The sequence below is a fragment of the Strix aluco genome, chromosome 2, assembly GCF_031877795.1.
Source record: "Strix aluco isolate bStrAlu1 chromosome 2, bStrAlu1.hap1, whole genome shotgun sequence".
NCBI classification, from domain to species: domain Eukaryota; kingdom Metazoa; phylum Chordata; class Aves; order Strigiformes; family Strigidae; genus Strix; species Strix aluco.
This window is the reverse complement of record NC_133932.1, coordinates 43,507,705-43,532,211: the sequence shown is the minus strand read 5'-3', so window position 1 is coordinate 43,532,211 and position 24,507 is coordinate 43,507,705. Positions and strand designations below refer to the sequence as shown.

At 42.7% G+C, this 24,507-nt stretch overlaps 1 protein-coding gene across 2 annotated transcripts in view; it reads right to left on the bottom strand.

The window, feature by feature from the left end:
• The window catches only part of SRPX (sushi repeat containing protein X-linked), a 49,059-nt gene extending 30,515 nt beyond the window's left edge, over window positions 1-18,544 (bottom strand). Inside the window, exon 1 of one of the 2 annotated variants that reach the window (XM_074816876.1) lies at window positions 18,425-18,544. In XM_074816876.1, coding sequence (XP_074672977.1) covers window positions 18,425-18,494 — 70 coding nt within the window. In that variant the 5' untranslated portion in view covers window positions 18,495-18,544. The remainder of the gene's footprint in view (window positions 1-18,424) is intronic. The other variant, XM_074816877.1, reaches the window with a different exon arrangement.
• Window positions 18,545-24,507: the final 5,963 nt, after the last annotated feature.

The following is a 24,507-nucleotide window of genomic DNA, read 5'->3' as shown; positions in this document are numbered from 1 at the left end:
TAAATACTATTCATTTGAAGCTGTAAAAAAATAATATCCTTCATGAAAACTGTGTCCTTATACTCAATGAAAACAAATGAGGCATTTCTAGAATCCTAATCCTGGAAATTCTGGTTTGCTCTGGATTGCTTCTGTGATGTGACATCTTGAGTGATTCAATGGGAAGTGAGGATTTCATCAGATTTTGCTTAAAATGCAATTTTAGAGTTGTAAAATATATATATACATATATGTAGCTGGTTTTCAACAGAAAATTCATTTAAAGAAAATTAGACAAAAACAGATGAAAGGCCTCTGCTATTGAAATAAAGTATTGATTTCTGTGAGAAAAAAAAGCAGCTCAACAGGCTAATAAAGACATACTTGGGAGCTGACATTGGTACACCTTCAAGAGAAATACCAGTTATCTCCTGTGTTGTTCCTTATTTCCCACATAGGTCACATCTCCTTCATTGCTGAACAGTACAACCCACAAAGTACCACAATGATTCATCAAGTAGATGGGCTACCAGGGTCAAGCTCAGGGAAAAATCTGAACATTATGTACACGAACCGTGCTCTCACGAAATGGTGATTTTCAGCATGACCAGTGAGGGGTTTTTTTGGTTGGACTCATTGCCAAATCAAACATTTAAGTAACTAGGTGCAGAGAAAGAGAAAGAAGTTAGCTTCCATGATCTTTTAAGCTGGCAAGTGAAAGCCCAAGAACATCTGCCCTCTCTTTTACAGGGCTCCACCTGATAAGGATCTTGCAATAAACCAAAATCCAGCAAAACAAACTAAAAACCCTCAAAAGACAGGCGAACAAAAGAAGTCCCTGAATATTTGGAATGGCAGCTAGTTATGCCAGCAGGAGACCAACAGGGAGGAGGTTGGAGAAAAAGGTCTCCTTTTTTCAGGTCATGAGGAACTCAAAAGTTTGATTTATGCTTAAGGAACTCTTCAATAAATAATGCTAAAAAACCCTAATGGCAGCATCTCTCTTTATGATCAGGAACAGTCACAGTACCACAGACTGTTACCAAAGAAAGGATGAAAAGCGTTATGAACGCAAAAATGTAAATCAATTCGGCTGAACAAAATGTACACTCTTTAACCAACAGAGTTACAGACTGCATTACATCCACATAAAACACAGCTACCATAGCTGCATGCTGCATAACAACATATTTGCTATTCTGAGCACATATGTGGTCTAAGCCAGAGGTTAAACATATCAGGAAAGCAAAGCCTTCATTATTTACAGCAGCTATGGGGTTGTGCATGGAAAGTATAGACAGCTCTTGATATAGAAGAACTTGCACTCTGTGCCTGATAAACTACAAGAGGCTCTGCAAATGCTGTCCACACGCTGCCTGTGGTCTGGACATCTGTAAGCACTAGTGGTTTCTTTGCTGCTCTCACACAGCATTGTCCACCAGCAGGACTTGTCTACAGCTAAACCTGGGCTCTGTCCCATCCTGTCAGACACCAGCTCATCTCAATTATTCACAGCTTTGTCACCGGTCAAATGGACTACAATAGCCTAATCTACCTAAGCACGAAGTTCCAGGCAATTAAGGAAATTCCAGATATTTTATAACCCTGCATCAGGTCTCCAATCTGTCCTCTGTTTTCTAGGCTAGCTTCTCACAGCACTTCTACTGCTGACATATGTTTGGCCCTTTTCTCCACAGTGGTTTAGCAGCCTGAGCTGAGGATTTCCCACCCGCATCCTGGAGCAACCCCTCCTCTTCTGCCAGGACTTTGGAGACTGCATGACCCCCTACAGATATGTGTGACCAGCGCCCAGAGACTTTTCAAAGTTGCTTTACTGACGGATCTTACACATACTAAAAATCAAACTGAAGTGTGAATTTGGAGTCATGAGGAAATGATGGGCTGGTACAGACCTTGAAAGCTTTCACCTCACTGAACAAAAGCAACACAGGTCTGTTGACAGCATCGCTCAGCTGTGCATACCAGGTCTCATCAGAGTTTCCTAAGAGCTGGGATGGCTGAAGCCCTCCAAGACACCAGGTAAGCTGCGTATCAGTGAAATCAACAGCCACCCTCACACAACAGCTGCACTGACTAGTCTGCCTCCAGGCTACCTGAAAGGGTAAAAGACTACCTCAGGCATTGGGATGAAGCCCTGTTCAAAAGAACACACTTTGATACCACAGCGGTTTCCACCCCTGATGGTAGGGCACACCTCCATCAGGACAGCAGCTCCTGAGGACGAGCCCCTACATGTGGCATGAACTCTTCTAGCACAAAGGGCTCTCACAGGCCATCACTACCTTCTATGCTAAGCAGAATCAATTGGGTGGGGTTTGTTTGGTTTTTTTTTTTTTTAAACTTTTCTCATTAAATTTATGAAACTGCGTTTACAACAAGTCAAGCGTGAATTACACATAAAGCCGCACATAAACAGAATGCTTCAGAAGCTTCTTCAATGGGGCAAGGATGAGAAGACAGGGTATGCTGTGGGCAGGTGCTAGAAGGCTGCAAGATGGAAAAGCAAAGTAGGACTCTGAAGAGGCAAACAAATGCTACCACTTATAGATATCTTTTAAGATCCATAGAAATAATTCCTGTGAACACACTTGATGTGCTTTTTTTTCCTTATATTAAGATATTACAGGGTCCTTAATGTAGGCCTACGTTTTAGGAACAGATTGAAAAGGCAGAAAAACAGGAGGTCACCTACAGAAGGCCAATAAGGGACCGAAAAGCGGTATTACTATCGGTAACTAAAAAGAGGTAGAACTACTAGTAACTGATTAATTAAATAAATAACATATAAGCTGAAAGTCTCCTTAATGACAAGTTCCAGTGGACTTTGGGATAACTTTCCAAAGGAAGAGACTGAAAACCAAGCCTGATCTATTCTGAATTGGTGACAGATGGAAGAAATTTTATTTCTTTTTAAATGCTGACACTGGAAACTGGCACATCTCAGTATCTAACTTAATACTACAGCACCAGATACACTGCTCTCCTCTCTTCTCTTTATCCTTAAGTCACGTGTTATTTCTGAAGCTCTGCCATTTAAAAAATATTTTTCAGATTTTATGAGGAGACTAAAAGAAAGGCTCCCTAGGAAAAAAATCTCAGCTTTATGTATCATACTACACCAACACTTGAAAACTAGCATCAGGAGCTGCCTGTAATCCACAGGAAACTCTCCAACAAGTTCCTAGAAAACAGAAGGGGAGTGGAAAAATGTGAAGTTACTATGATCTCCTCTTGCTCTTTAGTAAAGGAGTCACACAGTGTCAGAAGTGACACAGAACTACTGTAAAGCCTATGCTGGCAACGAGCTCCCTTGAGGACTTCTCCCCGCTCAACTTTTCTTTACCTTCTCTGCTTAAGTCACCACTTTAATCAAAACAAAAAAAGTATCTTCTGTTGTGGCTTATTATCCTCAACTGGCTCAAGCAGGACTTCTCCCTACATTAGCTTCGACTTGTCAGCCTGCATTTTCTCAGTTATTTTCTTATGAACAAAGCCCAGGAGAGGTCTGTCACAGCATACCTTATGTCTCACTTCCATGGGAGCAGCTTCCTTTCAGAGAAACTAGAAGCATAAACATCAGTTTGCAAAGTCCCTGCTCTAGAAAATTTGTTATTTTATCCATGACACCTGCAAACACACAAAAGCATTAAGGGCTGTATCAATACCATAATACTGGAGGCCCTTTTTGGAAGAAAAATAGATATTTCTAAGGACTCCAGGACTACTCATACTTTATTAGTGCTGTGCAAGGGTGGCATGAAAGAGAAAAAGCAAGCATTACACCAGGGAGGAAGAGCAAAAGGAACAACTTGAAGCCATGTAGGGGAGTCAACAGGTCAAAAACTGAGCAAAGATGACAAAAAAACAGGTGGAACTTAAAAAAAAAAAAAAAAAGAGGGACAGAGGAACTTAAAATTTAATAGCAAACTAATCAATTGAAGGAAAAGTAAACAACTGCTGTCAAGACTCAGGAAGTAGGAATTTAATTGACTTCTGAGGACTAGTATTAAAAACAGTCTCAAACCAAACATTATTTAATATGGAGTTCACAGCCAAAAATACAGAAGTTGTATAAACCAACTGATGAGAACTGGCTTGCTCATTTTGTTTAAAATAATAAATGTTAATCATATCCTAAGGTAGATTCAAAAATTCTTTTGCTACAGCCAAGATAAAATAATGCTGATTAGAATTTTAAAGGAACATTTGAGATACTCCCTCCAAGCCTTTACTCATTTTTCATTAATATTCATGTCAGTGGCAATCAGAAGAATATTCTCCAAGTTCTCACTTCCATTGAAAACAAGAGAGTAAACAAGTTTCCTTCTGAAAGAGTGGTTACCGAGGTAATTTGTAAGGATATTGGCCTAGATGCTTCAGTTCCACTAATGATACATATCACAAAAGTATTACCAAAAAATATACTGTATTGATGGGTTTTGATACAATAGACTTTGATCTTTTGGTGATTTTTTTAAGTTAGATCTGCTGAAATTACATGATTCATGAGCAGCATTAGCTTTCTATTAAAAAAAAAAAAAAAAAAAAAAAGAGAGCGCCATACTGCCAAAGGCAATGCTCAGAAGCTTCAAATGCCCCAAACTAGAAAGTAAATAAGAAGAAACCAACATAAAGTTAAATTTCCTCAGTCTTTGGAACCCAAACTGCTGGTTTACGGCAAAGAGAAACCTGGCAATACCAATATAACAAAATTAATGACCCCAACATGCCGAAGTCTCATTTCTAGAATTACACCCTGCTCCTTCAGGAGAGGGAAATGGGTGGTGAAAATCCACTGCCACTACCAGAAACAGCAGAGGTGACTGGAGCACCTAAAGTGGGACCCCTTTTTAGAGGGAAGAGGAATGTGTATGTGACCAACCTGTAGGTTTTTCAAAAGGTATGAGCTTGAAGACAGAATGGAAACACGCTTTTTCCTAGTCATTGCAGTAAATGCAGTGGGATGCTTCTCCCTTGGTAACCCAGTCCCAGATTCTGCAGAGTCGCCACACCACTCAGCCAGGCAGCAACCGACCCAGGGAAGCAGAAACCAGAAGTGCATCCCCAGCTAGTGCAGGGAAACAGAGACGGTGACCATACATGCCTACCTCTCTCCTCCTCTTGCCTGCCCCATATCATTACCAAATATCCAGCAGCACCCCTTTCCCTCCTCCCACTCCTCCCATCCTGCAAGGCCAAGAGCAGACACTGAGAGGCTGTGGCCAGCACCATGGTCCTCAGCAAGAAGGATGATGTTCCATCTCCTTCATCTCCTGGAAATACAGCACCAGGTCCAGCCCCAGCCTCCTGACATCAGGACAAAGTGTGCTGGGAAGCAGCAGGGCTAAGCAAGGAAATACGAAGTCATGCTGTACTTGGCACAGCTACATTACCTAAGGATGGCCATGCTCTGGGTGCCTTTCATTAAGGGGAGGCTGATACCTAGCACTGATGAACAACATCTGTCAGGAATGATCAGCTTCAGCAAGCAAGCTGGCAGACAGCTTCAAATTACTGAGGTCAGGGTTCACTTAACATAATTAGCATATAATCCTTTAACAGCCAGTCTATACATTTTACTTGTCCACAAAGGCAATTTAGTTCTGAAAAACTGTTCAGGTTTCATAAACGTCCTGAAGATGGCAACTAGAGGCTCTCAGGAAGAACAAGCCATACTCATAGCAGAACAGTCATTTTTAAATAACAGTTTTATGGATTTGCATTATTGTCACACCAAGTTTCTTCTGAGTGTCAAAATATTATGCTATTCAAAGAAACTATGGGGACATAGAGCAAAGATGAGTTGTTTTGTCTCATAAAGACAGGGTCGGGGTGCCATGGTATTTCTCACTGTCTCCTCCCCACAGAAGCATAAAAGCCTGAAAAACTGACTTGTGAGATTTCAGGGCTTGCCATTAAAGGCAGACTGACAACCTGCAAGTTTGTCATACAGACCAGAAATATGGATGTAAAAAGGGAGCATGTCAAACACACTGGGGGAAAAAAAAATCCACACAAAAAGTACTAAGATAGTAATAATTCTCATAGAAAAATGAAACCATTGCCTAAATCATTACTAAGAATATACTGTAAATAATGTGGAATTTAACCCAAAGTCCAGCTGGAGGTCAAACATGTGAGTGATATCACTCCCCGTAACACACTCACCAGCTCCAACCCTGACAGCCCCTCACCCATTGGGGCCCCTGCCTTGGCCTCGGAGTCACCCTGTCACTATAGTGGGAGCTGGTCCCCATCCCAGCTCTGCTCGCTGCCTCCGGGCTGCTGGGGGAGGTCCCTCTCCCACTGCCAGCCCTCACAGCACCAGGACAGCCCTAACTCTGAAGTCTTCTATGTAGAAATGAGAAATTTGAAAGCCCTCCCCCCCTTTTTTTTAAAATAATCAAAAAATATCAACTCTGCAATTTTCTACTATGTCAACCAGGCATGACTTTTCACAGGAAAAAAATATAATCTCTTCAGCTGGGGAGCCTGCACAGCTTTTAGAAAAAACTTTAATGATTTGGACCACCCAAACACAAACAAAATCAAATGTTCATGTTCCTTCACTGCTCTCACCTTCCATTTGCAAATCTGTTCCTGTGTCATTAAAAACAGAAAGATTTCACATGGATCTCCGCTGCAGACAGACCAAATAATAACCAAAGGATCACACACTTGCCTATCTACAAACATGCTTTTGAGTTTTGTTGATTTCTTTCCATGCTTTAGAAGTTTCCCTTCTTTCTTACGAAATTTTACTATGGTATGCAAAATTGGAAACATACTGTACAGTCAGTTCCACAGTGTGGTGTGTCTTGTGTGTAAAAGACAATCAGCATTACTCCTCCACTGTTTATGTATAGTACTGGTACCGGCCTTTTTGCATCAAAGAAAATGGGATGTTACATTTAGCATGGACTCCTAGCAGAAGGCAAGGGGTTACACAAGCTGTGGATGGCAGCTATCCAGTTATTTGCCTCTCACTGCTCTGACCCTCTGCAGTGGACAGGCTCTTCAGCATCTCTTATTTGCAAATGCACCAGTTCAACAGCAGCCTGAGACAAGTCAACATTTGCCAGTAAGAAATCAGGCCAAGGGCAACCTCCAACAAGATCTGACAATAAGCTGCCTGGTTCCAACTCCCTCACCCTGCCAGCTCTGAAAACAGAAATCGTTTTCTGGGAAAAAGCAGCTATATTACAGGTCATTTCAACCATCCCTCAACAATCCGCTGCCTCAGCAAGAAGCTGTTAGCAGGACCAGTCCATCAGCCAGCTCCCCAATGTAAATCATGCCCCAGCCTTCAAAAATTTTCAGGAGCTTGTTACACAGCTGAAGCACTCTTATTGCAGGCAGCTGAGAACTAAAAGCCCCAAAGAGATGCAATCCTGTATGAACTTGTAAGCTGCTGCATATCACACAGACTGCCAAGCTTTCCTCCTCCCCTGCTCACACACACAAACACACACACAAAGTATCTCACCGCAATGGCAGGGATTCCTCACAGCTCCTTCCACAGTGGAAACGAGAAGTGACTAAGTATTAAACAGGACACTTTTAAAAGAACTGTTTGAGCAAATACAATCCAAAACTCAAATTGCTGCATCAGCTCTCATAAGGGTTTAGGAGGAGGGTGATGAGGAGAAGAGCCTGCAGTTTGTTGAACAGGAGTGGTGTGCGGGGCTTTCCAGTTGAAATTTATTTAAACTGTGCAATAACTAATCTATGCAGCGACGAGGTCTTATTCATGTCTTCCCTTTGCACACTTCCATTGCCATTTGTCAGTCCCGCTCACCACAATGTCTTCATCCAAGAAAGACCAAGAACGTTTTGGAGGCCACAGCTTCCTGAGAACTGGAACCCTGAGAACCATCAGGCTCTGTACCACAAAACCCATTACTAATACATGAATTTATTCTCATGTGTCACATACTACAATATGAATTTTTTCTGTTCCCCACCCTGCCTTCTCACTGTCTTTGTGCAATAAAGAATAGCTTTGTTAAAGGCAGGAGAGTAAGGAGATAACAGGGTCGTGCTTTAGAGACAACATTCACCCACTGCAAATAAATCAAACCCCATTTTCATTGTGAGGGGCTTACAAATATGGAAATGTTTATAACTCAAATGGAGGACTTATTTTCAATTCCTTTGTACTGATCTGTTTTGGCAAATTGGTTTACTCTCCCAACAGGGAAATCAGCTATAAATCAATCATCTTTCTGAGGAGTTACAAGTTGTTTTTTACTGTACACACAATATATATGTTTTTTAACTTATGTTACAGCTAAAATGTCCAAGTCATTTTATAAGTATGCCACATATTAAAGATTTCCTTACAAGCTGGCATCCAAAAATACTGCAAAAGGATGATTCTGGGTAAGAATAAAACAAAAGAACTTTCAGGGCTGCAGTGCACATCCTGCACTGTTACTGGTATCCAAGAGCTCTGAAATGCTTTAGAGCCATCTAAAGATATAGTTTAATATTCTTGGTTTTGGCATTCAGTTGGAAAGAGGCACAGAATCCCCAATCAGAAGCACTTCTCTTAAAAACAGAGCCAAAAAAACAATTCAGGTGTTCGTATTTTCCAAAAAGAGGACAAGTTGTCAGCTAGTTAACCACTGTAAGCTTCTAGTATGCTGGCGGAAAGGACAAAAAGGAATCAGTGATACACCAACAGCACTGAGGGCATTTATACAAAAGTTGCCTTTCCTTGTTACAGAGCTACTGAGGATTTGATGCATTTGACTGGAAATTTCCTTAAACTCAAAGAAAGTTTACAGTCACAGTTATCTCCCATTTCTTCTGGACACGTATTTCCTATCTCATTACAATAAATGTCAAGCACCAATGAGAAACTCAAAACGTGGTTCCTGATACCTATCAAACGGAAACACAGCCAGAAGCTGTAACTGAAGCAGTAACAAAGGCAATGGAAAGACTAGCCAGAAGAGCACACAGGTATGCCCAGAACCACCACCAGGCACAGGTCACCTCTTTTCTGCTTCAAAGAGACCCAAGAGAAATCTGTAGCAGTTTCGTAACTAAACACACCCACACAGTTGTACTTAATATGATGCAGTACACATGCAATAGCAATAACAGTACTTGCTCCTTATATGAATGTTTTCAGTCAAAGCTCTCCAGACAATCCATATTATAAAGGGGATGCAGACACAGGCTAACCAGCTGCCTTAATGTCACAAAAACAAACCAGCGGTACGAATCTGAAGCAAACTACCAGTCAGACGCCTTCACAAAAAACACCTTCAGCAAGTCATTGCTTTTTTCCTTATTACAGTAATAAGAAAGGTACCCCCTTCTAGCCTGCAGCACTCACATACATTTCTTCCCCAGAAAAGTAAAGTATGGGAAGGACCTTTTTATTATTTGTTGGGCTGGTTTTTTTATTTAAATATTTCACTGCCACTGTAACTCAGTGCCAGGCATATTGTTTCTGGTATCTGCCTCTGGGCAGCTTAGAACAGTGAATGTCTGTGAGCCAACGTGGTTTTAATCTTCAAGAACAGCTGTACAGAGGCATATTAATTTTGGCCCGTTTTACTTGGAGTGACACAGTGCAACCAGAGAGCAACAATGGATGGACTCAAGACAGGCAGATCTGAATCAAGTAATTATTTTTAAGTGCATTGCCCTAAAGTTGACAGCTCTGAAGAAAAGTGTAATTGGCATAGGCTTATAACTTAACTCCTGAGGCAGGAGTTGGAAGCAGCATCTCCCCCCATCTGGCCAGTGAGTGTCAGGAAGCCTGACGAAAGACCTCTAAGGAACACCAGGACAAACCACAGACCCTAGCAGGTCAAAACTCTCATGGTACAGCCTAAAAGGAGACAGACTTTGTTAAGTGACTCATGTTGGCCGCCCACACTGGTTAAGTGTAGGCTTTGGGTAAACCATGCAGCGTGACAAGGCACTGCTGGAGAAGCCTGAATATATGACTACTTTCAAACTGCAATGCTATTCTTTGCATATATATGTACAACACATTTAAATCCAGTAACACAGACGGAAACAGCATTTCCTGAAGAGGGTGAGAAGCAGGTAAAAATAAAATCAGATGTCTTCAATCACACTTCTCAAATTGTAAGAAAACCTGTCTATTCAGAATTGTGACAAATTTTAAATTTTACATTACTGGAAAAAAAGGGTTTTCTTCTGTAATAAGACCACAATTTCCTTATAACACAAACTTCTAAACCGCCCAAATTGCATATGTGGAGTACTCTCATACATGTATATTTTTACCCACTGCAAGATCTGGAGCAAAAGATAGCAGTAACATAAAATGTATTGTTATCTATTTTCCTGCAAAGCTGAAGAAGTTTCTTCTGTGCCTCCCCCTGAAGGACACAGCTGCATGTCACAATTCAAAGACTATACAAATCAAAGACATATATAAACATATGTAGATACTTACTCACCAGTTTCAAACAAATGAATGCAATCAAGAATCTTTATGATAAGCATCTTGCATGTTTTGGTTGTGTTTTTTCCTTTCCCCCCTTCAAAATAGCTCATAATGATCCATCTCACAAGAACAACCCAGAACATGCATCATTTCAAGCATTCTCAATTCTTTTTGAGCTCTATGCAAAACATGGTCTCTCAAAGCAGCTAACCCACGGATGTCATCGGATCTCAGATGAAGACACAATTTCATTGAGTAAGCAAAAAGCCTGAAGTTATACAAATGGTATCTGCCCAAACAGCAAAAACGTTTGCCAAAAATGCCCGACTGCCCCCAGCTTGACTTGCACAGGCTGGCAGAGTCTCAGCCCTCCAGCATGGCTGGGGGTGTTTCCCTCTCCCAGCCTGTAATTTGCCCTGGACACTGCAGGGAGGGGACAGCAGCTCTCCCAACTCCTGAGCTAACGTTCGACAGTTGAAACCAGGGCAGCAAAGACCCACAGGCGGCCAGCTGAAAGAGACAGCACCATCTAAAGCAGTAACATGGGTCCCACCCTTGGCGCTTATTTCACCCAAATAGCACAAGAGGGTAAAGGAAGGCATCCTAGATAAATTTATGTGAGCCACGTCCCCATTTGGCCTCACCAGAAGGCTTCCCTCTCCCCAGAGGATTGCAGCAACTCATTGCGAGATCACATATGGAACCACCACATTGCTCACAGCCGGGGGGCAGTCGAGAAAGCTGGCAGCCCCCCTCAAAGTCAAGAGCGAAGTTAAAAAACGCAAGCAGGACACAAGAAAAGAGTTGAAAACTGCCACCCAGGTGAGAGAAGAGGAGACGTTTCCAGCAATGCAAAACAGGAACAAGAGTAGGTTTGGGAGAAAGCCATTTTGGAAATCTCTCCTGTACTGCAGACATGCCCGGGACTCCTGGCCAGAGCCCAAACCTGGGCTCTACCACGTTAGCACCTGAACAAACAGGGATTGAGGCGAGGGATCCTGGCCGAAGTCTTACATGCCAGGAGTCAGGCATCAAGGATGGGTAGGAGGAAGCCCAGGACAGCTGGGGAGAGAACAAGGAGTCCACTCTGATCAGCAGAAACAGGCCACAGTTGTCTAAAGCTTTCTGGAGGGAAAGCACAACTCCCAAAAGTAGCCAAAAAAAGAGATGCTGTTGAGAGGGATACAAAAGAATGCAAAACAGCTTGCTTTTGCAAGGTAGCATCTACTAAGTGCTAGAGAAGAAAGCAGAAAAATATCAGTAAACATAAAAATCAGGAGTTGGTGATGAAGGCTAGCCAGCCCAACCAGGGAACTGCAGTCCAGTAACTACTGTTCAGGAAACAAGCAAAAACCCATGAGCAACACTTTCTCTCAAACAAGACTTTTAGCAGAAAAGTTTCATTTTAACAGTAGTCCAGCACCAAGGTATTTTGACAGACTCACTTCAGCATGCTGGTAGCGGGCTCTTAAAGTGCTCCCATGCTAAAGGCGTTCCCCCTCCATCTTCACAGAACTGAAGAGGGGGGTGTAATCTTAGACATTTCTCTCAGGAAAAATTCCTGCAGCTGCCAAGAAACACTAGTTTGAGATAATGGTGGCTGAGGGAAGGATTTCTTATCCTGATGCTGCACCCAACAGAGCTTTACTCTCCATGTAACTACTGCTTCTGCATTTCTGTGCGTTATGTACACGGCAAAGACACCATTTATTTCCTCAAGCACAACAAAATCTTGTCAAGACTATTCAGGCAAACCAAAGGAAGATATTGGCAAAGCTGAGCTTCCCATATGTATTAATTTGGGGAAATTTAATTTACTTCCATGAGTCTCAAGAAATACAAAAATCCTTTCTCTCTTCATGTAGAGATATGCCAAATGACAAGTTGAAGTAGTTTCAAACTCTGGCAGAGCTCTTAAGTGGCTATTTCAAGTTACAGGAAAGATCAGAATCGTTAAAGTTAAAACCTATAATTTGGAGCTGCTTTCAAGGTACTGCAGCATAAATTTTCAGTTTGAACAATTTTTACAGTGCTCCTTTAAATACAATCCATAGTTAGAAACAGTGGCAGAGAAGTGCTGGTCAGCCAGCCATGTCCTGTATGCTGAGTTGTTCATTTACTGCACTAAAAAAATTTAAGTGAATGCCTTGTGAAACGGACAATCCTCAGCACACCATCATTTTTAACATATAACTTGAAACAGCAAACTAAAAAAAATCCAAACCAAACAGTCATTTCAGAAGCAGAAAAATTAGCCAAGTATTGAGAGAAGCATGTAATTTGTTACTCCAGCTGGGGAAAAAACATTTGTACTTCAGATGCTCACAGAAGTACCATGAAAGACACAAAGATTGACAATATTATATTACAGTATGTATTACAATACATACCATACATTACAATTTCATGACTTACTAGATCACTGATACGCTTTTCAAACAAAAGATCAGTAGTGTGATGAGGGTGAAGGTAGGGAAGTATAGGAGTGTTGTTGCTTCTTCATTGCCTTCCACTCCAAACAATCACACTAGTGGGCTGGGGACCCATCCCTTGGAAACAGTTTCTCCCAGTGAAGATGGCCTTGGGATCCTTACGCTACCTAATCTCACATATGGCAACATAGTACAGGGCTCAAGAGAAAGGACCATCGCATCAGTATCTAAAAATTTAAGTATATTTTTATAAATCTTATAAGCTACCAGAGAACTTGGTTAGTGCTTTACCAATTATTTCAGTGATCCCTCTGACATGGTCTGTCTGCGGTAACTGAATTGCAAGAAATTCCAACATAGAGTCAAAAGATGCAAGAATACAGGATTCATCATTTGTGTCTACATTTACATCCATGAAGATGGTGTTCCTCACACACTCTCTGGCCTTCAGTCAATTAAGGCTTATCAACAGTGCACCAAGACATCTGGCAATGTGGGCTGAAGTCCATGCCCATCTCCAAACTCCATTCTTCCTGTCAATCAGTGGACAGCAGTATCTAAGTAGCAGACTTTTTACACAGGCATCTCCAATGAGGAAAAGCAAGGAAGAGCAAGTAAGTCTATGCAACTCATCTAAGGTTATATATCATATATGTAAGGAGTTTGAATTTTCAAACCAGTGGCTTATTCAACTCTTGTTCCCTGTACGTTCATCAGCCATAAATTTGACCCTATCGATACCCATCCCATTCATCTCTCTATAGTGGGAGAAAAACAAAAAAACTGTATTTCAGTAATATTCCTTTTTATTTGCAACTACTGGTCTCAACTGTCTGAGAGGAGACTGCAGTAAAACACAACATTACCAAAGTATTTTAAGAACTGATGCTTTTGATACTTCAAGCTATATGCTCATTCACGCTTTTCACAGACAAGAGCCCTACCTGTACTGATGTCAATCTCAAGTGCAAGTTTTTATAAACACTGCACTTATACACTCTAGATGTTCAGAAAGCCCATATCATGTCTCCTAGCATTTACTACTGCAGTGGACCAACAATAAAAGGGATACAGTAACTTGCAGGTGTGAGGAATAACTGCTATTGATTGTTCTGTTGCGCCTCCTGTACCATCTCCAATGCTTGTCTACCCTTAACTACCCAAGCCCTTACATGCAGTTAGCTTGCCTGTGCTTTCTGGCAAAGTGTATTTCAGCACAAGAAAAAAGGACAGCCGAGCAACTCATAGAAAGTACCTCTCAGAAAATTTTCTTATTTTCACTCTTTGTTTATATGCTCTCACCCTGGAGACTTCAGTCGTACAGAAGCCCCAGGTGATGCTGAAGAGTGAGCAGTCTGAGCAGGCCCAGCACGGAGGATGCGATGACCTGATTACTTAAGGACCACTCAGAAAGAAACTTAGTGCTTTGATAATGCTTAAAGCTGTGACAAGTTTTCAGTAGGGAATTACTACAGTTCATGAAGATAGCCCACTTCACATGGCAAGATATGAAAGCAGTGTCAGGGAAGGAGTTAACATTATTGATTGATATAAACATGATGTATCTGTTGGATTCGAGGTCACTTGAGAATGTCATTTCTATTAGGCTTCTCTGCTGCTGGAAGTCTTATTCATTCATACAGCACCATCCAGCTAACTGGAGCTTATTTAGATAGAGCCAGCCTGTCCAAAGCACAAGTCCTTGGACAAAGCTGTGCCTTAGGACATAGTTATCTGCTTGTATTCACGTGCTGGTTTTTGTCTTGTACTTGTACTGCAAGTGATTTGAGGGCAGCCACTGCCTTTCTGTTCTGTGCTTAGCCAGCATGCACAACACCCGGGTCTGCATCCACCAGAAGCTCGCTATCAGCATCCTCAGCGTCAGGGGACCAGCACACACAGAACAAAGCACACAAGTGGATCTTGTATGTACTTCTACACAAACTGTCACCTAAGATTAATAGAGAGACAGCAAGCTCTATTTGAAAAAAAACAAAAAAACCAAACCAAAACAAAAAAACCCAAAAAAACCCAAACCAAAACAAAACAAAACAAAAAAACCCCGTCAGCTGACACAACAGGCCTCACCCTTGGCAATGCAGAACACCAGCTGCTTAGGGGCCCGGAGACTGTTTCTTGACCATTTTGCAGCTTGGTCTGATGGATAGCAGCTATGAGTGGAAACCAAGTTATTAACTGCAATGCCAGGTTTTTTTAAAGCCTGCCATATGACTCTAAGCAACCTTAAACATTTACTTCTTTCAGTTTTGTCCTCCTATGCTTTGTCTATTTACAGTATAAACTCGATTGGGGAAGGACCACCCCTCTCTGAATGGCTGAAGCACTCACAAGTCTCACCCACAGATGCACCCCTTGCTCTGCAGTGCAACTTTGACAAGAGTTACCCTTTCCACTACCAAACAGACTTCCACCTACTTGTATTTAATCCAAATATATACATATGTTTACAAGCATACCACACGTATATATTGTTTTACATTGAATTAATTCTCATACAGGTTTTGAAAATAGTTCTGTAATATTACATAGTTTTTAAGTGATTTTAATGCCATCTCTCTCAAGGTTCACAGTCCCTTCACATCAATATCCTGTTCTAATGCACAATTTCTTTTTTAATGTAGTATAACCGCTTCGCCTTAATTTTATCATAGATTAGCTTTTCCTTTCATCTACTAAAAGTGTAAAGACACGAGTACAACAGTCTTACACTGTGCAGTGCCACCTGATTTCATCTCCATGTACCCAAAACACCAAACAAGGGATTTCCATTTGTTTATATATATATGTATCCACAGCTTTACCCTCACCCTGCACTGCTGGATGGTCAGCAGTGCTCTGCCTGAGCCCAACAGGGTAAGGATCTACATTGTTCTTCACAGCTCAAAAAAACAGAAAAGAAGAGATGGGAAGAGCTCTGGGAAAGAGTAGAACTGCTTGATGAGAAAGAGTCATTAAAGTGCTCAAGGGTCCTCTCTCTCTCTTTAGTCCTTAGGAAAATGTTTTCAGGTTGTTTTAACTTCCAAAAGGTGCATCTCTAAAAAGTTCTTGAAGAGCAGACAGACTTTTCTCTGAGTGGTGACATCAGAGAGATTTCGTCGATTGTGCATCATGAGCTTTGAATGGAACAATGTAAAAAGACCACAGGCATCCTTTCAAGATTTGAAACTACAGTTACAGGTAACACAGCAGCTGCCACAAATGCCTTCAAGTATTTTAAGAATTTTAATTAATCAAGTTATTTTTCAATCTTCTTCCTAATGCCAAGGTGATAGTTAATTCAATGACATTTTCACAGACAGAATACTGTCTTGATTTTTACTGCCTGCCATCAAATATCCATCACAGAACTCTGTTTATGCATGTAAATTATTTCTATTTAGTGTGGTGCTCACCACAGACTTTGGGTTATGGAGCAAAAATGTTATACACTAAAAACTTCAGTGTTACCAAATTATGAATTCAAGAGTCAATTAGGCTATTTCTGATGTTTAGGTAACAACCTACTATTGAAAATAAGCACTTTGTACAAATCCAAAATAGACTGGCTTTGTCTACAAAATAGTCAAGTGTCCTGGTAACAGTTTGCTAAGTACATGCATGTATAATCTGTACTCAGGAGGGCCACATGCACACACATACTATCCAGATTTTTTGAAGAAATCTATTTTAGCTTACTTAATGGCATTCTGTACCTATTGTGTACAGTTACATGCCAACACAGTACCATTAAAGAAAATATCTATTTACAGTTTCACTAGATTTCATATTGAGAATAAAGATTTGAAAGAACATCATATTTTCTCTATTAAAAACCAACCAAACAAAAGAAATAGAACATGAAAACTTTGTATTAGGGTTTGCAAATACAGCTGCTGCTGATTTAAGCTCTTTGGAGTCTTTGACACTAAGCACAAGAAGAAAATTGGACTTTCAAATGAGTGAAAGCTGAAACAAGCAGGCCACTGTGTAGCCAACTTGAAGATTACAAGCAAAAAGTGGATTTTTGAGACTGGAGAAGTTACATTTGGCCTTTTAGGAAGAAAGAGGACAGGATATTAGCATCCTCTGCAAACTAATTGAAGACTAACATTCACATGAACCGCAAAGTAAAGCATTCAGTCATCTTCCTAAGAAAATAAAGAGAGTTTGGCAGTACAATAATCCTCAGAGAAATGCCAGGACAGAAACTTCTGTTGTCTTTGTTGATTTAGCAACTGATGTGTCCAATACCTTAGTGTTTTTTAAAGAAAAAGCATAAATGTGTGTTCCAGTATCTTCCATGCTGGAAAGCAGCCACCCGAAGCATGCCAACAAAAATAAGAAAAGCTAACTTCAACTTACAAATACCATCATTGTCTCATTTTATGCCCCTCCATGGGCAGAACTATGTCTTAGGTAGGGATAGCTCCTGGATACAAAAACCAGGTATCGCCATCAAATAGAATTTCTCTGCACGCACAGCTGTGAGTTGTGCTGGACACCCTTCTCACCTGCTCATTGCCTTTCTTCGCTGGTAACCCACAGTAATGCACCTCAATTTGAAGCAATACCCGCTTACTTTGAAGACTCTATCCTGACTACAAGTTTTCATTGACTACACCTGTTAAACCACCACCGCATGCCAGTTTACACTGGCTTTGCCTGCAAAGTCCACCAAGTCAGCAATCTTTAATCTGACAAGATGCAGCTGCTTTAAAAGGGGCAGCTCGACATGCCAACTTCCTTTTGCCATGGAAACAGACCTGAAATTGAGGACCTTATTTCAAATTTTGCTAAAGCAAATGCAAATAATTAGGAGTGAAATACCATAAGCATATATTTTTTAATTACTAGAAACATAAGAACCCAGTCAGATTCACCATTTTGGTTTTCACACTGAAAACTGAGATTAGCTTTTGGCATGCACAGTCGCACGGAGGCAACAAAAACTGGTGAAAGACTTGTAGGTGCCAAGGTCCTGGAGCCAAGGCTGGTAGATCAGACATGTACTCGCCCCCCCCCCCCCCCCCGCTTTTTACCACGATGGACAACACAGAGTCTGTTCTACTGAAGCAACTTTGAGTGGGTGTCTTCTCCTTCCTCGGTTCTCTGTAAGTTTGCCAGGATAACGGCATGGAGATGCAAACGGGATGCCCCATGCGAAAATGCGATGGGCTACCACCAACCTGCACTCCGCACGTTTAAACCCAAAACAGACAAAAGTCTTAATCGCGCCCAATAGCCCGGGACTCTAAACCGAGGATGCGGCTTCTCTGGAGCTGACGGCCGCCCCGGGACGAGCCCCGGGAAGGACGAGACGGCGGACGAGACAAAGCGCTCCGGGCGGGGAGCGAGGGGGCTGCCAGGCCCTCCCCGACCCCCGCCGCCCCCCGCGCCGCCCCGGGCCGAGGCGCGGCGGCGGGCGAGCAGCGGCCCCTGCCCGGTGGGGGAAACGGCTCCGCCGCCGCGCGCTCCCCGCCGCGCCCCCGGCTGCTGCCCTGCCGCGGGGGGCTCCCCGGCCCCCGCCGCCCCCTTCCCCCCTTCCCCCCTTCCCTACCCTCGTACTGCAGGCTGGGGCAGGCGCCCAGGGCGAGCAGGGCGGCGAGGCGCAGCCAGCAGCTCCCCATGCTGCGCGGCGGCGGCGGCCCTTCCCGGCTGAGGGCTGCGCGGCAAAGGGGCCGGCAGAGGAGGAGGAGGAGTGGGACGGAGACATTCTCCGAGCGGGCTCCCGGGCGCCGCCGGAGACTCCTCCTCCTCCCGCCGCCGGGACAGGCCGCCCGCCCCGCCCTTCCCCTCCCCTCCCGCCGGGCCCGGCGGCGGCCGCGGGCGGGAAGGGGCTCGGGCCTCTGGGAGGGATGCGCTGCCCGTGCCGTGCCCCCGTCGTCGGTGTGCCCCGCGGCTTCCCCCCGAGGGCTGCTCTCCTCCGGCCTGGCCTCCGGGAACCGCCCGGTAGTGCCCCGGCCCGGCGAGAGGCGTGGGGACCCCCCGGCGCCGTGTGCCCCGAGCCGCTGCGCCGACCCGACCCCAGCCAGGGCACCGGGCCGGCCGGGGGAGAGCCAGCCCCGGCAGCGCCCCCCCCGCCTTCCCCCGGGCTGGCGCTGGGGCTCCCTGTGGGCGAGGGCGCGGTGGGGAGGAAGAGCGGGGCTCCCCCCGGACCCTCCCCCGGCGGCGTGGGACCGCGCTGCGGACGGAAGGCAGCCCGGGGCCGCGGGCAGCGCTGCAGGGAAACGGACGGCGGTTTTCGAGGTGAACTGCTCGAGTAGCTCTGCAGTTTGCAGATGGCCAGCCGTAGATGTTCAGAAATCACGATTCAGGTCCTCAGGTCACGAGATTAAGGAAAAAAGGTTTGAAGTTTTCACATTTCCCATTAACTTTTTGAGCTGCTAGGGTGTTGTGGGGTCACATATTCAGGCTTTCTTCCATAACCACAAAGACGAGGCTTCTTTTTCCACCTTCCAGATGAAAGCAAGTTCCCCCATCACTCCTAGCCTACAGAAGCGAGGGCTTCAGGCAGAGCATCGTATCTTCCAACACTTTTGATGTGAGATCTGTCAACCCTGCAGCTTGACTGCAGCTAGACTTGGATATTTTTTTATTTTTTTTTTTTCCTCTTTCCACCATTAGAGGTAGCATGTCGTGCACTATAAACTGCTGAAGGTGTGGGAAAGCGCTGGCCCCAGCCAGCATGCTGTCTGTACAGAGTTTGCATGCTGGGGCGGTAAGGGGGAGAGATCCCAAGGGAGTTCCTAGGGTCCCACCTGCATTCTGCACTGTTTGCAGCAAAGCACAGACTAATAGGGAAATACTATCTAGTAAGTAAAGGGATATTTCTTTAAAATTAAGGGACACCAGTTTTCAGAGGGAGGATAGTCATCTCAAGGGGAAATGTTCGTTTGGAAACTGAAGAAGAAGAGGTGCCAATTTTGTCAACCTTTGAGGCTGGCTCTACCAAAGCGGCCCAAGAAAAAAATGGGATCTTGCTCGTAATTACAATAAAAATCTGGGTGGGTGCAGTGTTTGGAAGCTTTCTCCAAAATGATTTCTTCTCATCAGAGTTTTCGTTCGATCAGGAGTGTACCTGAATTACGCCTCCCACTGTTTGGTGTCTTGAGACTGAAACGTTCACAGGAGTGAGCGCACCTCCTGTACCCACGGGGCCAGGCTAGAGCTCTTGAGTAAAACACCCTGGTGGGTATGGGTTGGCGCTGGGTCCTCAGCACCAACTCTTCTCCAAGCTGATCATGTTCTGCCCAGTGCTGATGCAGCTTGAGTATGCTAGGCTTCGATATTCTGTTTTGATCACCTTGATTTAAAAAAAAAAAAAAAAAAAAAGAGTAACAAAACCTACAGTAGTATCATCTGAGCCATTGCAGTTTAACAGCCTAAGGAGAGATTAGATTTCCATGTGAGGAGAGATTAAAAAGACCAACATTACTCTGAAGGCAGAAGAATAAGGAAAAGGGAGTGCTTTAGGCTATTATTATTGGCACAGATATCATAGAAAAGATTAAAGTAAAAGGTTAGAAAGCTGTTATAAATAGTGATAATCTCTGTAGCTTTTCTGTACTGCAAGGCTTTAGTAAAAGTTGAGCACTCAAATGTGCTGCAACAATAGGAGTAATTGAAGCAGATATTAATGGGTCAGATATCTCTTGCTTTCTCTTCCTGCACATCCTTTTAGCTGCCCATTTCCAAAACACTGGCCTTCATTTAGACATTCTTCTTTATAAGGTCTATACTGATATGATAGCATTGTACAAGAAGCTGCTGCCAGCAGACGTCTTAATGCAGCTGCAGCTTCTCCATCAGCTGTCCCAACATCGTCCAAACCATGGGGGTCACAGCCTCTCTCTTGAGTAGCCTTTTCTTGCCATTTAGAACTGCATTGCCACCACACAGAAACTTGGTGGTGCTGACAAATCCTCCTTGTCTGGTTAGCCTCTCAGTGTGAGAAGCTAAGTCATCAGTAATAGGTGCAATCGGTTAACTGCTGCTGTGGGGTCCAGGCATACATCCCGTTTGATTCACTGTAATCAATGAGTTTTTTTAACTGCTTTTGTGTTGCTCCTGATTGCATAGATGCGATTCCACCCATTCAAACAGCTTAACCACGGGTGTTTTCAGGCTGGTTTTTACTGTGTCATAGCTGCCGACTGTATAGGTTTCTGCAAAGCTTACTATCTGCATGATGTGTGAGCTTGCCTGGGGTGCTGGTTTTCCTCTAGCATCCAACTCTTGGGAGTTCTAGCTGCCCTGAGAAAGGCAAGAGATTTAAGATTTTACACAGTCTGCAAGTTACAGCTCAAATTTAGATGCAAGGGTGAGCATAACTAGCAATGTGAATGTATCCTTCCTGGAGTGTTTGAAATTAGCCTCGTAAACATCTCAGTACTGAGGTGTGCATTCATTCAGATGCAAGCTGGCTCTGGAGTTTCTCTGTGCAATGTAACCCTTATTCTATGTCTTTGTTAGAACGACAGCTGTGTGAGATCACCAGAAGGATGGGGGTTTGAAGGACAAGTTCAAGGCATCTTTAAAAAACTTTTTTGAATTTGTAATACAAATTACATTTTTGTACTATAGTTTTCTGAAGGGACCTTTTAATAGGAGAAAGCATTTGGAACTAGGAATGTATTAAACAAATGTCACATTTATTGAATTTGAAACCATAGTCCTGGTTATTTTTTCCTCACAGTTCAGCTTTCAATTTTTCTAGAAAATATTCCAAATATTTAAGCTTGTGGTTGTTTGGAGTTCCAGGCACTACTGGCATTAGACAAGAAACAATCAGCGTGCTTTTTGTGGAAGATTCAGTTTTTGACTGTTCAAAAGTAAATGAAAACTTTGAAAACTGAAATTAAGCAACAGTACAGGATGAAAGTGTGTGAGAATGTTTCATTCTTCCTCCAAATAGTAAAAGAATGATAAGGAAAAAAAAATAACCCTAGAACCCAGCTGTGTGTAATTATGTTTTGGAAACCCCAACTAAGATTCGATTAGTCATAAGAGGATGACAAACTGGGGGCCCAATCCAAACTACAGTGGTTTTAGCCCAGTGAATAGCCTTACTGAATGAGAATTGTCTAATACATAAAGTTACTCATGTAAACATCTGCAGAAATAGAGACAGTCCTAAAATAATAATTAAAAGAATGCAATTCTTCTGTACAATTTTGACAATTCTTGAAGTTTATGAATTACTTTCTTACGATGTTTAGTGACAGCAACAGTTAGAAATACTTACTTGTTGCTCAGTGTTTGCTGTTATCAGACCCTCCGTTCAGCTGCTTGCAACTGCCAGCTCCTGAGGTCAGTTTTTTTCCTCTGGATGTCAGCCTGTTGCGTATGAACTTTGCTAGGACGCTGGTCCCTGTTGGGGGGCTTTGCAGGCTGGTGGGGTGCGCTCTAATGTTGGGACATTTCTGAAGCTCTAACAAAGAGTCCAGGAGAGGTAGACTGGAATGGAAGCAAAGATTGGGACTGACCTGCGGAGATAATGCGCAGGAAGAGAGGCTCTGCTGTAGGCACTGCTGTGGTGAGGAGCTGGAGGCGCTGAGAGAAAAAAGGCAAAAAAGAGTTGGGAGAAGACATGGTCAGAGAGAAGCAGGTGGATTGTGTCATGTAGAGCACTGTCTGGGGAATGACAGACAAAGTTCCTCAGTCTTGCCATGCTGCTGCTGTCAGCACATGCCTGTGAAACCCCACTGCCAGCACACATGCTTCAGTTCATGCAGAGTAAATGCTTCACTCAGTGCTACTTTCAAGAGGCATTTCCACTGCAGATAGCATGCCTGTCAGAAAGACTTTGCTCACTTTGCATTTTTAAGTGATATATTCATGTTTTCTAATAGAAAGATGGTTTTCCTAAGATGACAGACAGGAAAGAAACACCAGAGGCCAGCCTACAAGAAGGCATCACTGGCTGAAAACGTAGGAAGGATGTAAACCAATGGAAATTCTTGTTCTATAAGCTTAAGTAACAAAGATAATGATCAAATAGTTTCCTTTGTGAAACAACAATCTTAAGTTATATCCTAATAATTTTCATTTGTAGGTCGGACCTAAACCTTAATGGCACACTCCTTGACAAAAACACAAAAGAATATACCGCCCTGAGATGTCCCTCAGGGCAGCACTCTCTGTGTGTTCCATCCCTGAGCACTTACGTGTCTTCTGGATCAGTGATCTGAAGAGGTCTCCTTGGGTCTTCCCAGTTAATGGTGGCCCCATGCCCTCCCTTCCCCCAATGGCATAAAGGAGATGGCTAGACTAACTTTCCCTCAATTTCTCCACTACCAAAAACCTCGCTATAGAAAATTTCAACATGAAAGTCTGGGTCAGGCACATACAGAGCATATACATAGTATACATACGTAGCAAGTCTTTGAGAACACCAGTTGCCTTTTCCCCCTTCCATCTGGCAGGGTGCATATGTCCTACTCACAGAGTGTCTTAGGCAGCCAGCAAACCAGAAATTTTGGGGGAAGACAATATTGCATTTTTAGGTACTGACTGATGCATAAGTATGTGGTATATCAGCAGATACACAGTTTAATATTTAATAGATATACTGAAGAACAAATCCTCTCTATTTTTAATTTTTTAAAAGCTGTTAACATCTCTTAAGATTCTAACTGTTAATATCTCTTCAGCTTCTGATGAGTGTGACTGGAAACAGCTGTGTCTAAACTGTTTCAACATCAAATAAGAATGGTCTTGAAAACAAAAGATTTCTTTTTATACAAATAAAAGAACAACAGTTTAGCCAGCTTTAGAATTTGCAGTGCTTTTGTTGAGTCATTACTATCTAGCCCTGAAAAAGAGACTGGTAATTATATAGCGTGATTAAGATGTAATTCCAACACAGTCTTGTAAGGCAAATAGGTGTGAAGTTTGAGACCTCATCAGTATGAGATACTGAGCAAAGCAGACCTAACAAAGCATTAATTTCTCCAATTCTCACCACTTAACCAGGATACTATTTATGTTCTTAAAGGAATTTAGACATACCAGGGTGTGAAAATGTTGTAAACCCCCAAGAGTGTGAATGGTATAAATAATATAGCTCTTTAAAACACTCTGAGGGAATTTAGAGATAGTTTGTTTATATTTTAAAGAGAGAAAATAGTCCAAGGATGTGGTAAATTGTTATCATTTTCCTATATAACATTTGGGTATTTTAAAATGTGCTCATTATTGGATTTTAATACCTAACTCAAATAGATTTCCTTTCTACTGCTAATTCAGATATTTTAGGTATTTTTGGAACTTTTTTTTTCTGTGTTAAGCATCTATACTGCTATGTGCATGTCATAAATCTGGGAGAAGTGTTACTCCTTCACCTGGGGTTATTAGGTATAGAGAGTAGTGATAGTAGGATGGGTAGTGGTAGCGTAACTATGTTGCTTTAAGAATCACCCCTTTCTGGGTCAGTGAGGAGCCTGGCCAGCAATTTCAACAGAAATTGAGTACAAAATGGGCTTCATGTGCAAGAAATTATTTCTGATATACTAAGTAAATGTCAAAAATGCTAATGTCAAAAGCCAGTTGTCACCAGCTGGACAAGTTAGTGTCTTATTCCTGAGTACATTTTAAGTGAACCCCTACTTAGTCTATCAACAGTCCCGTAGGATTAGCTTG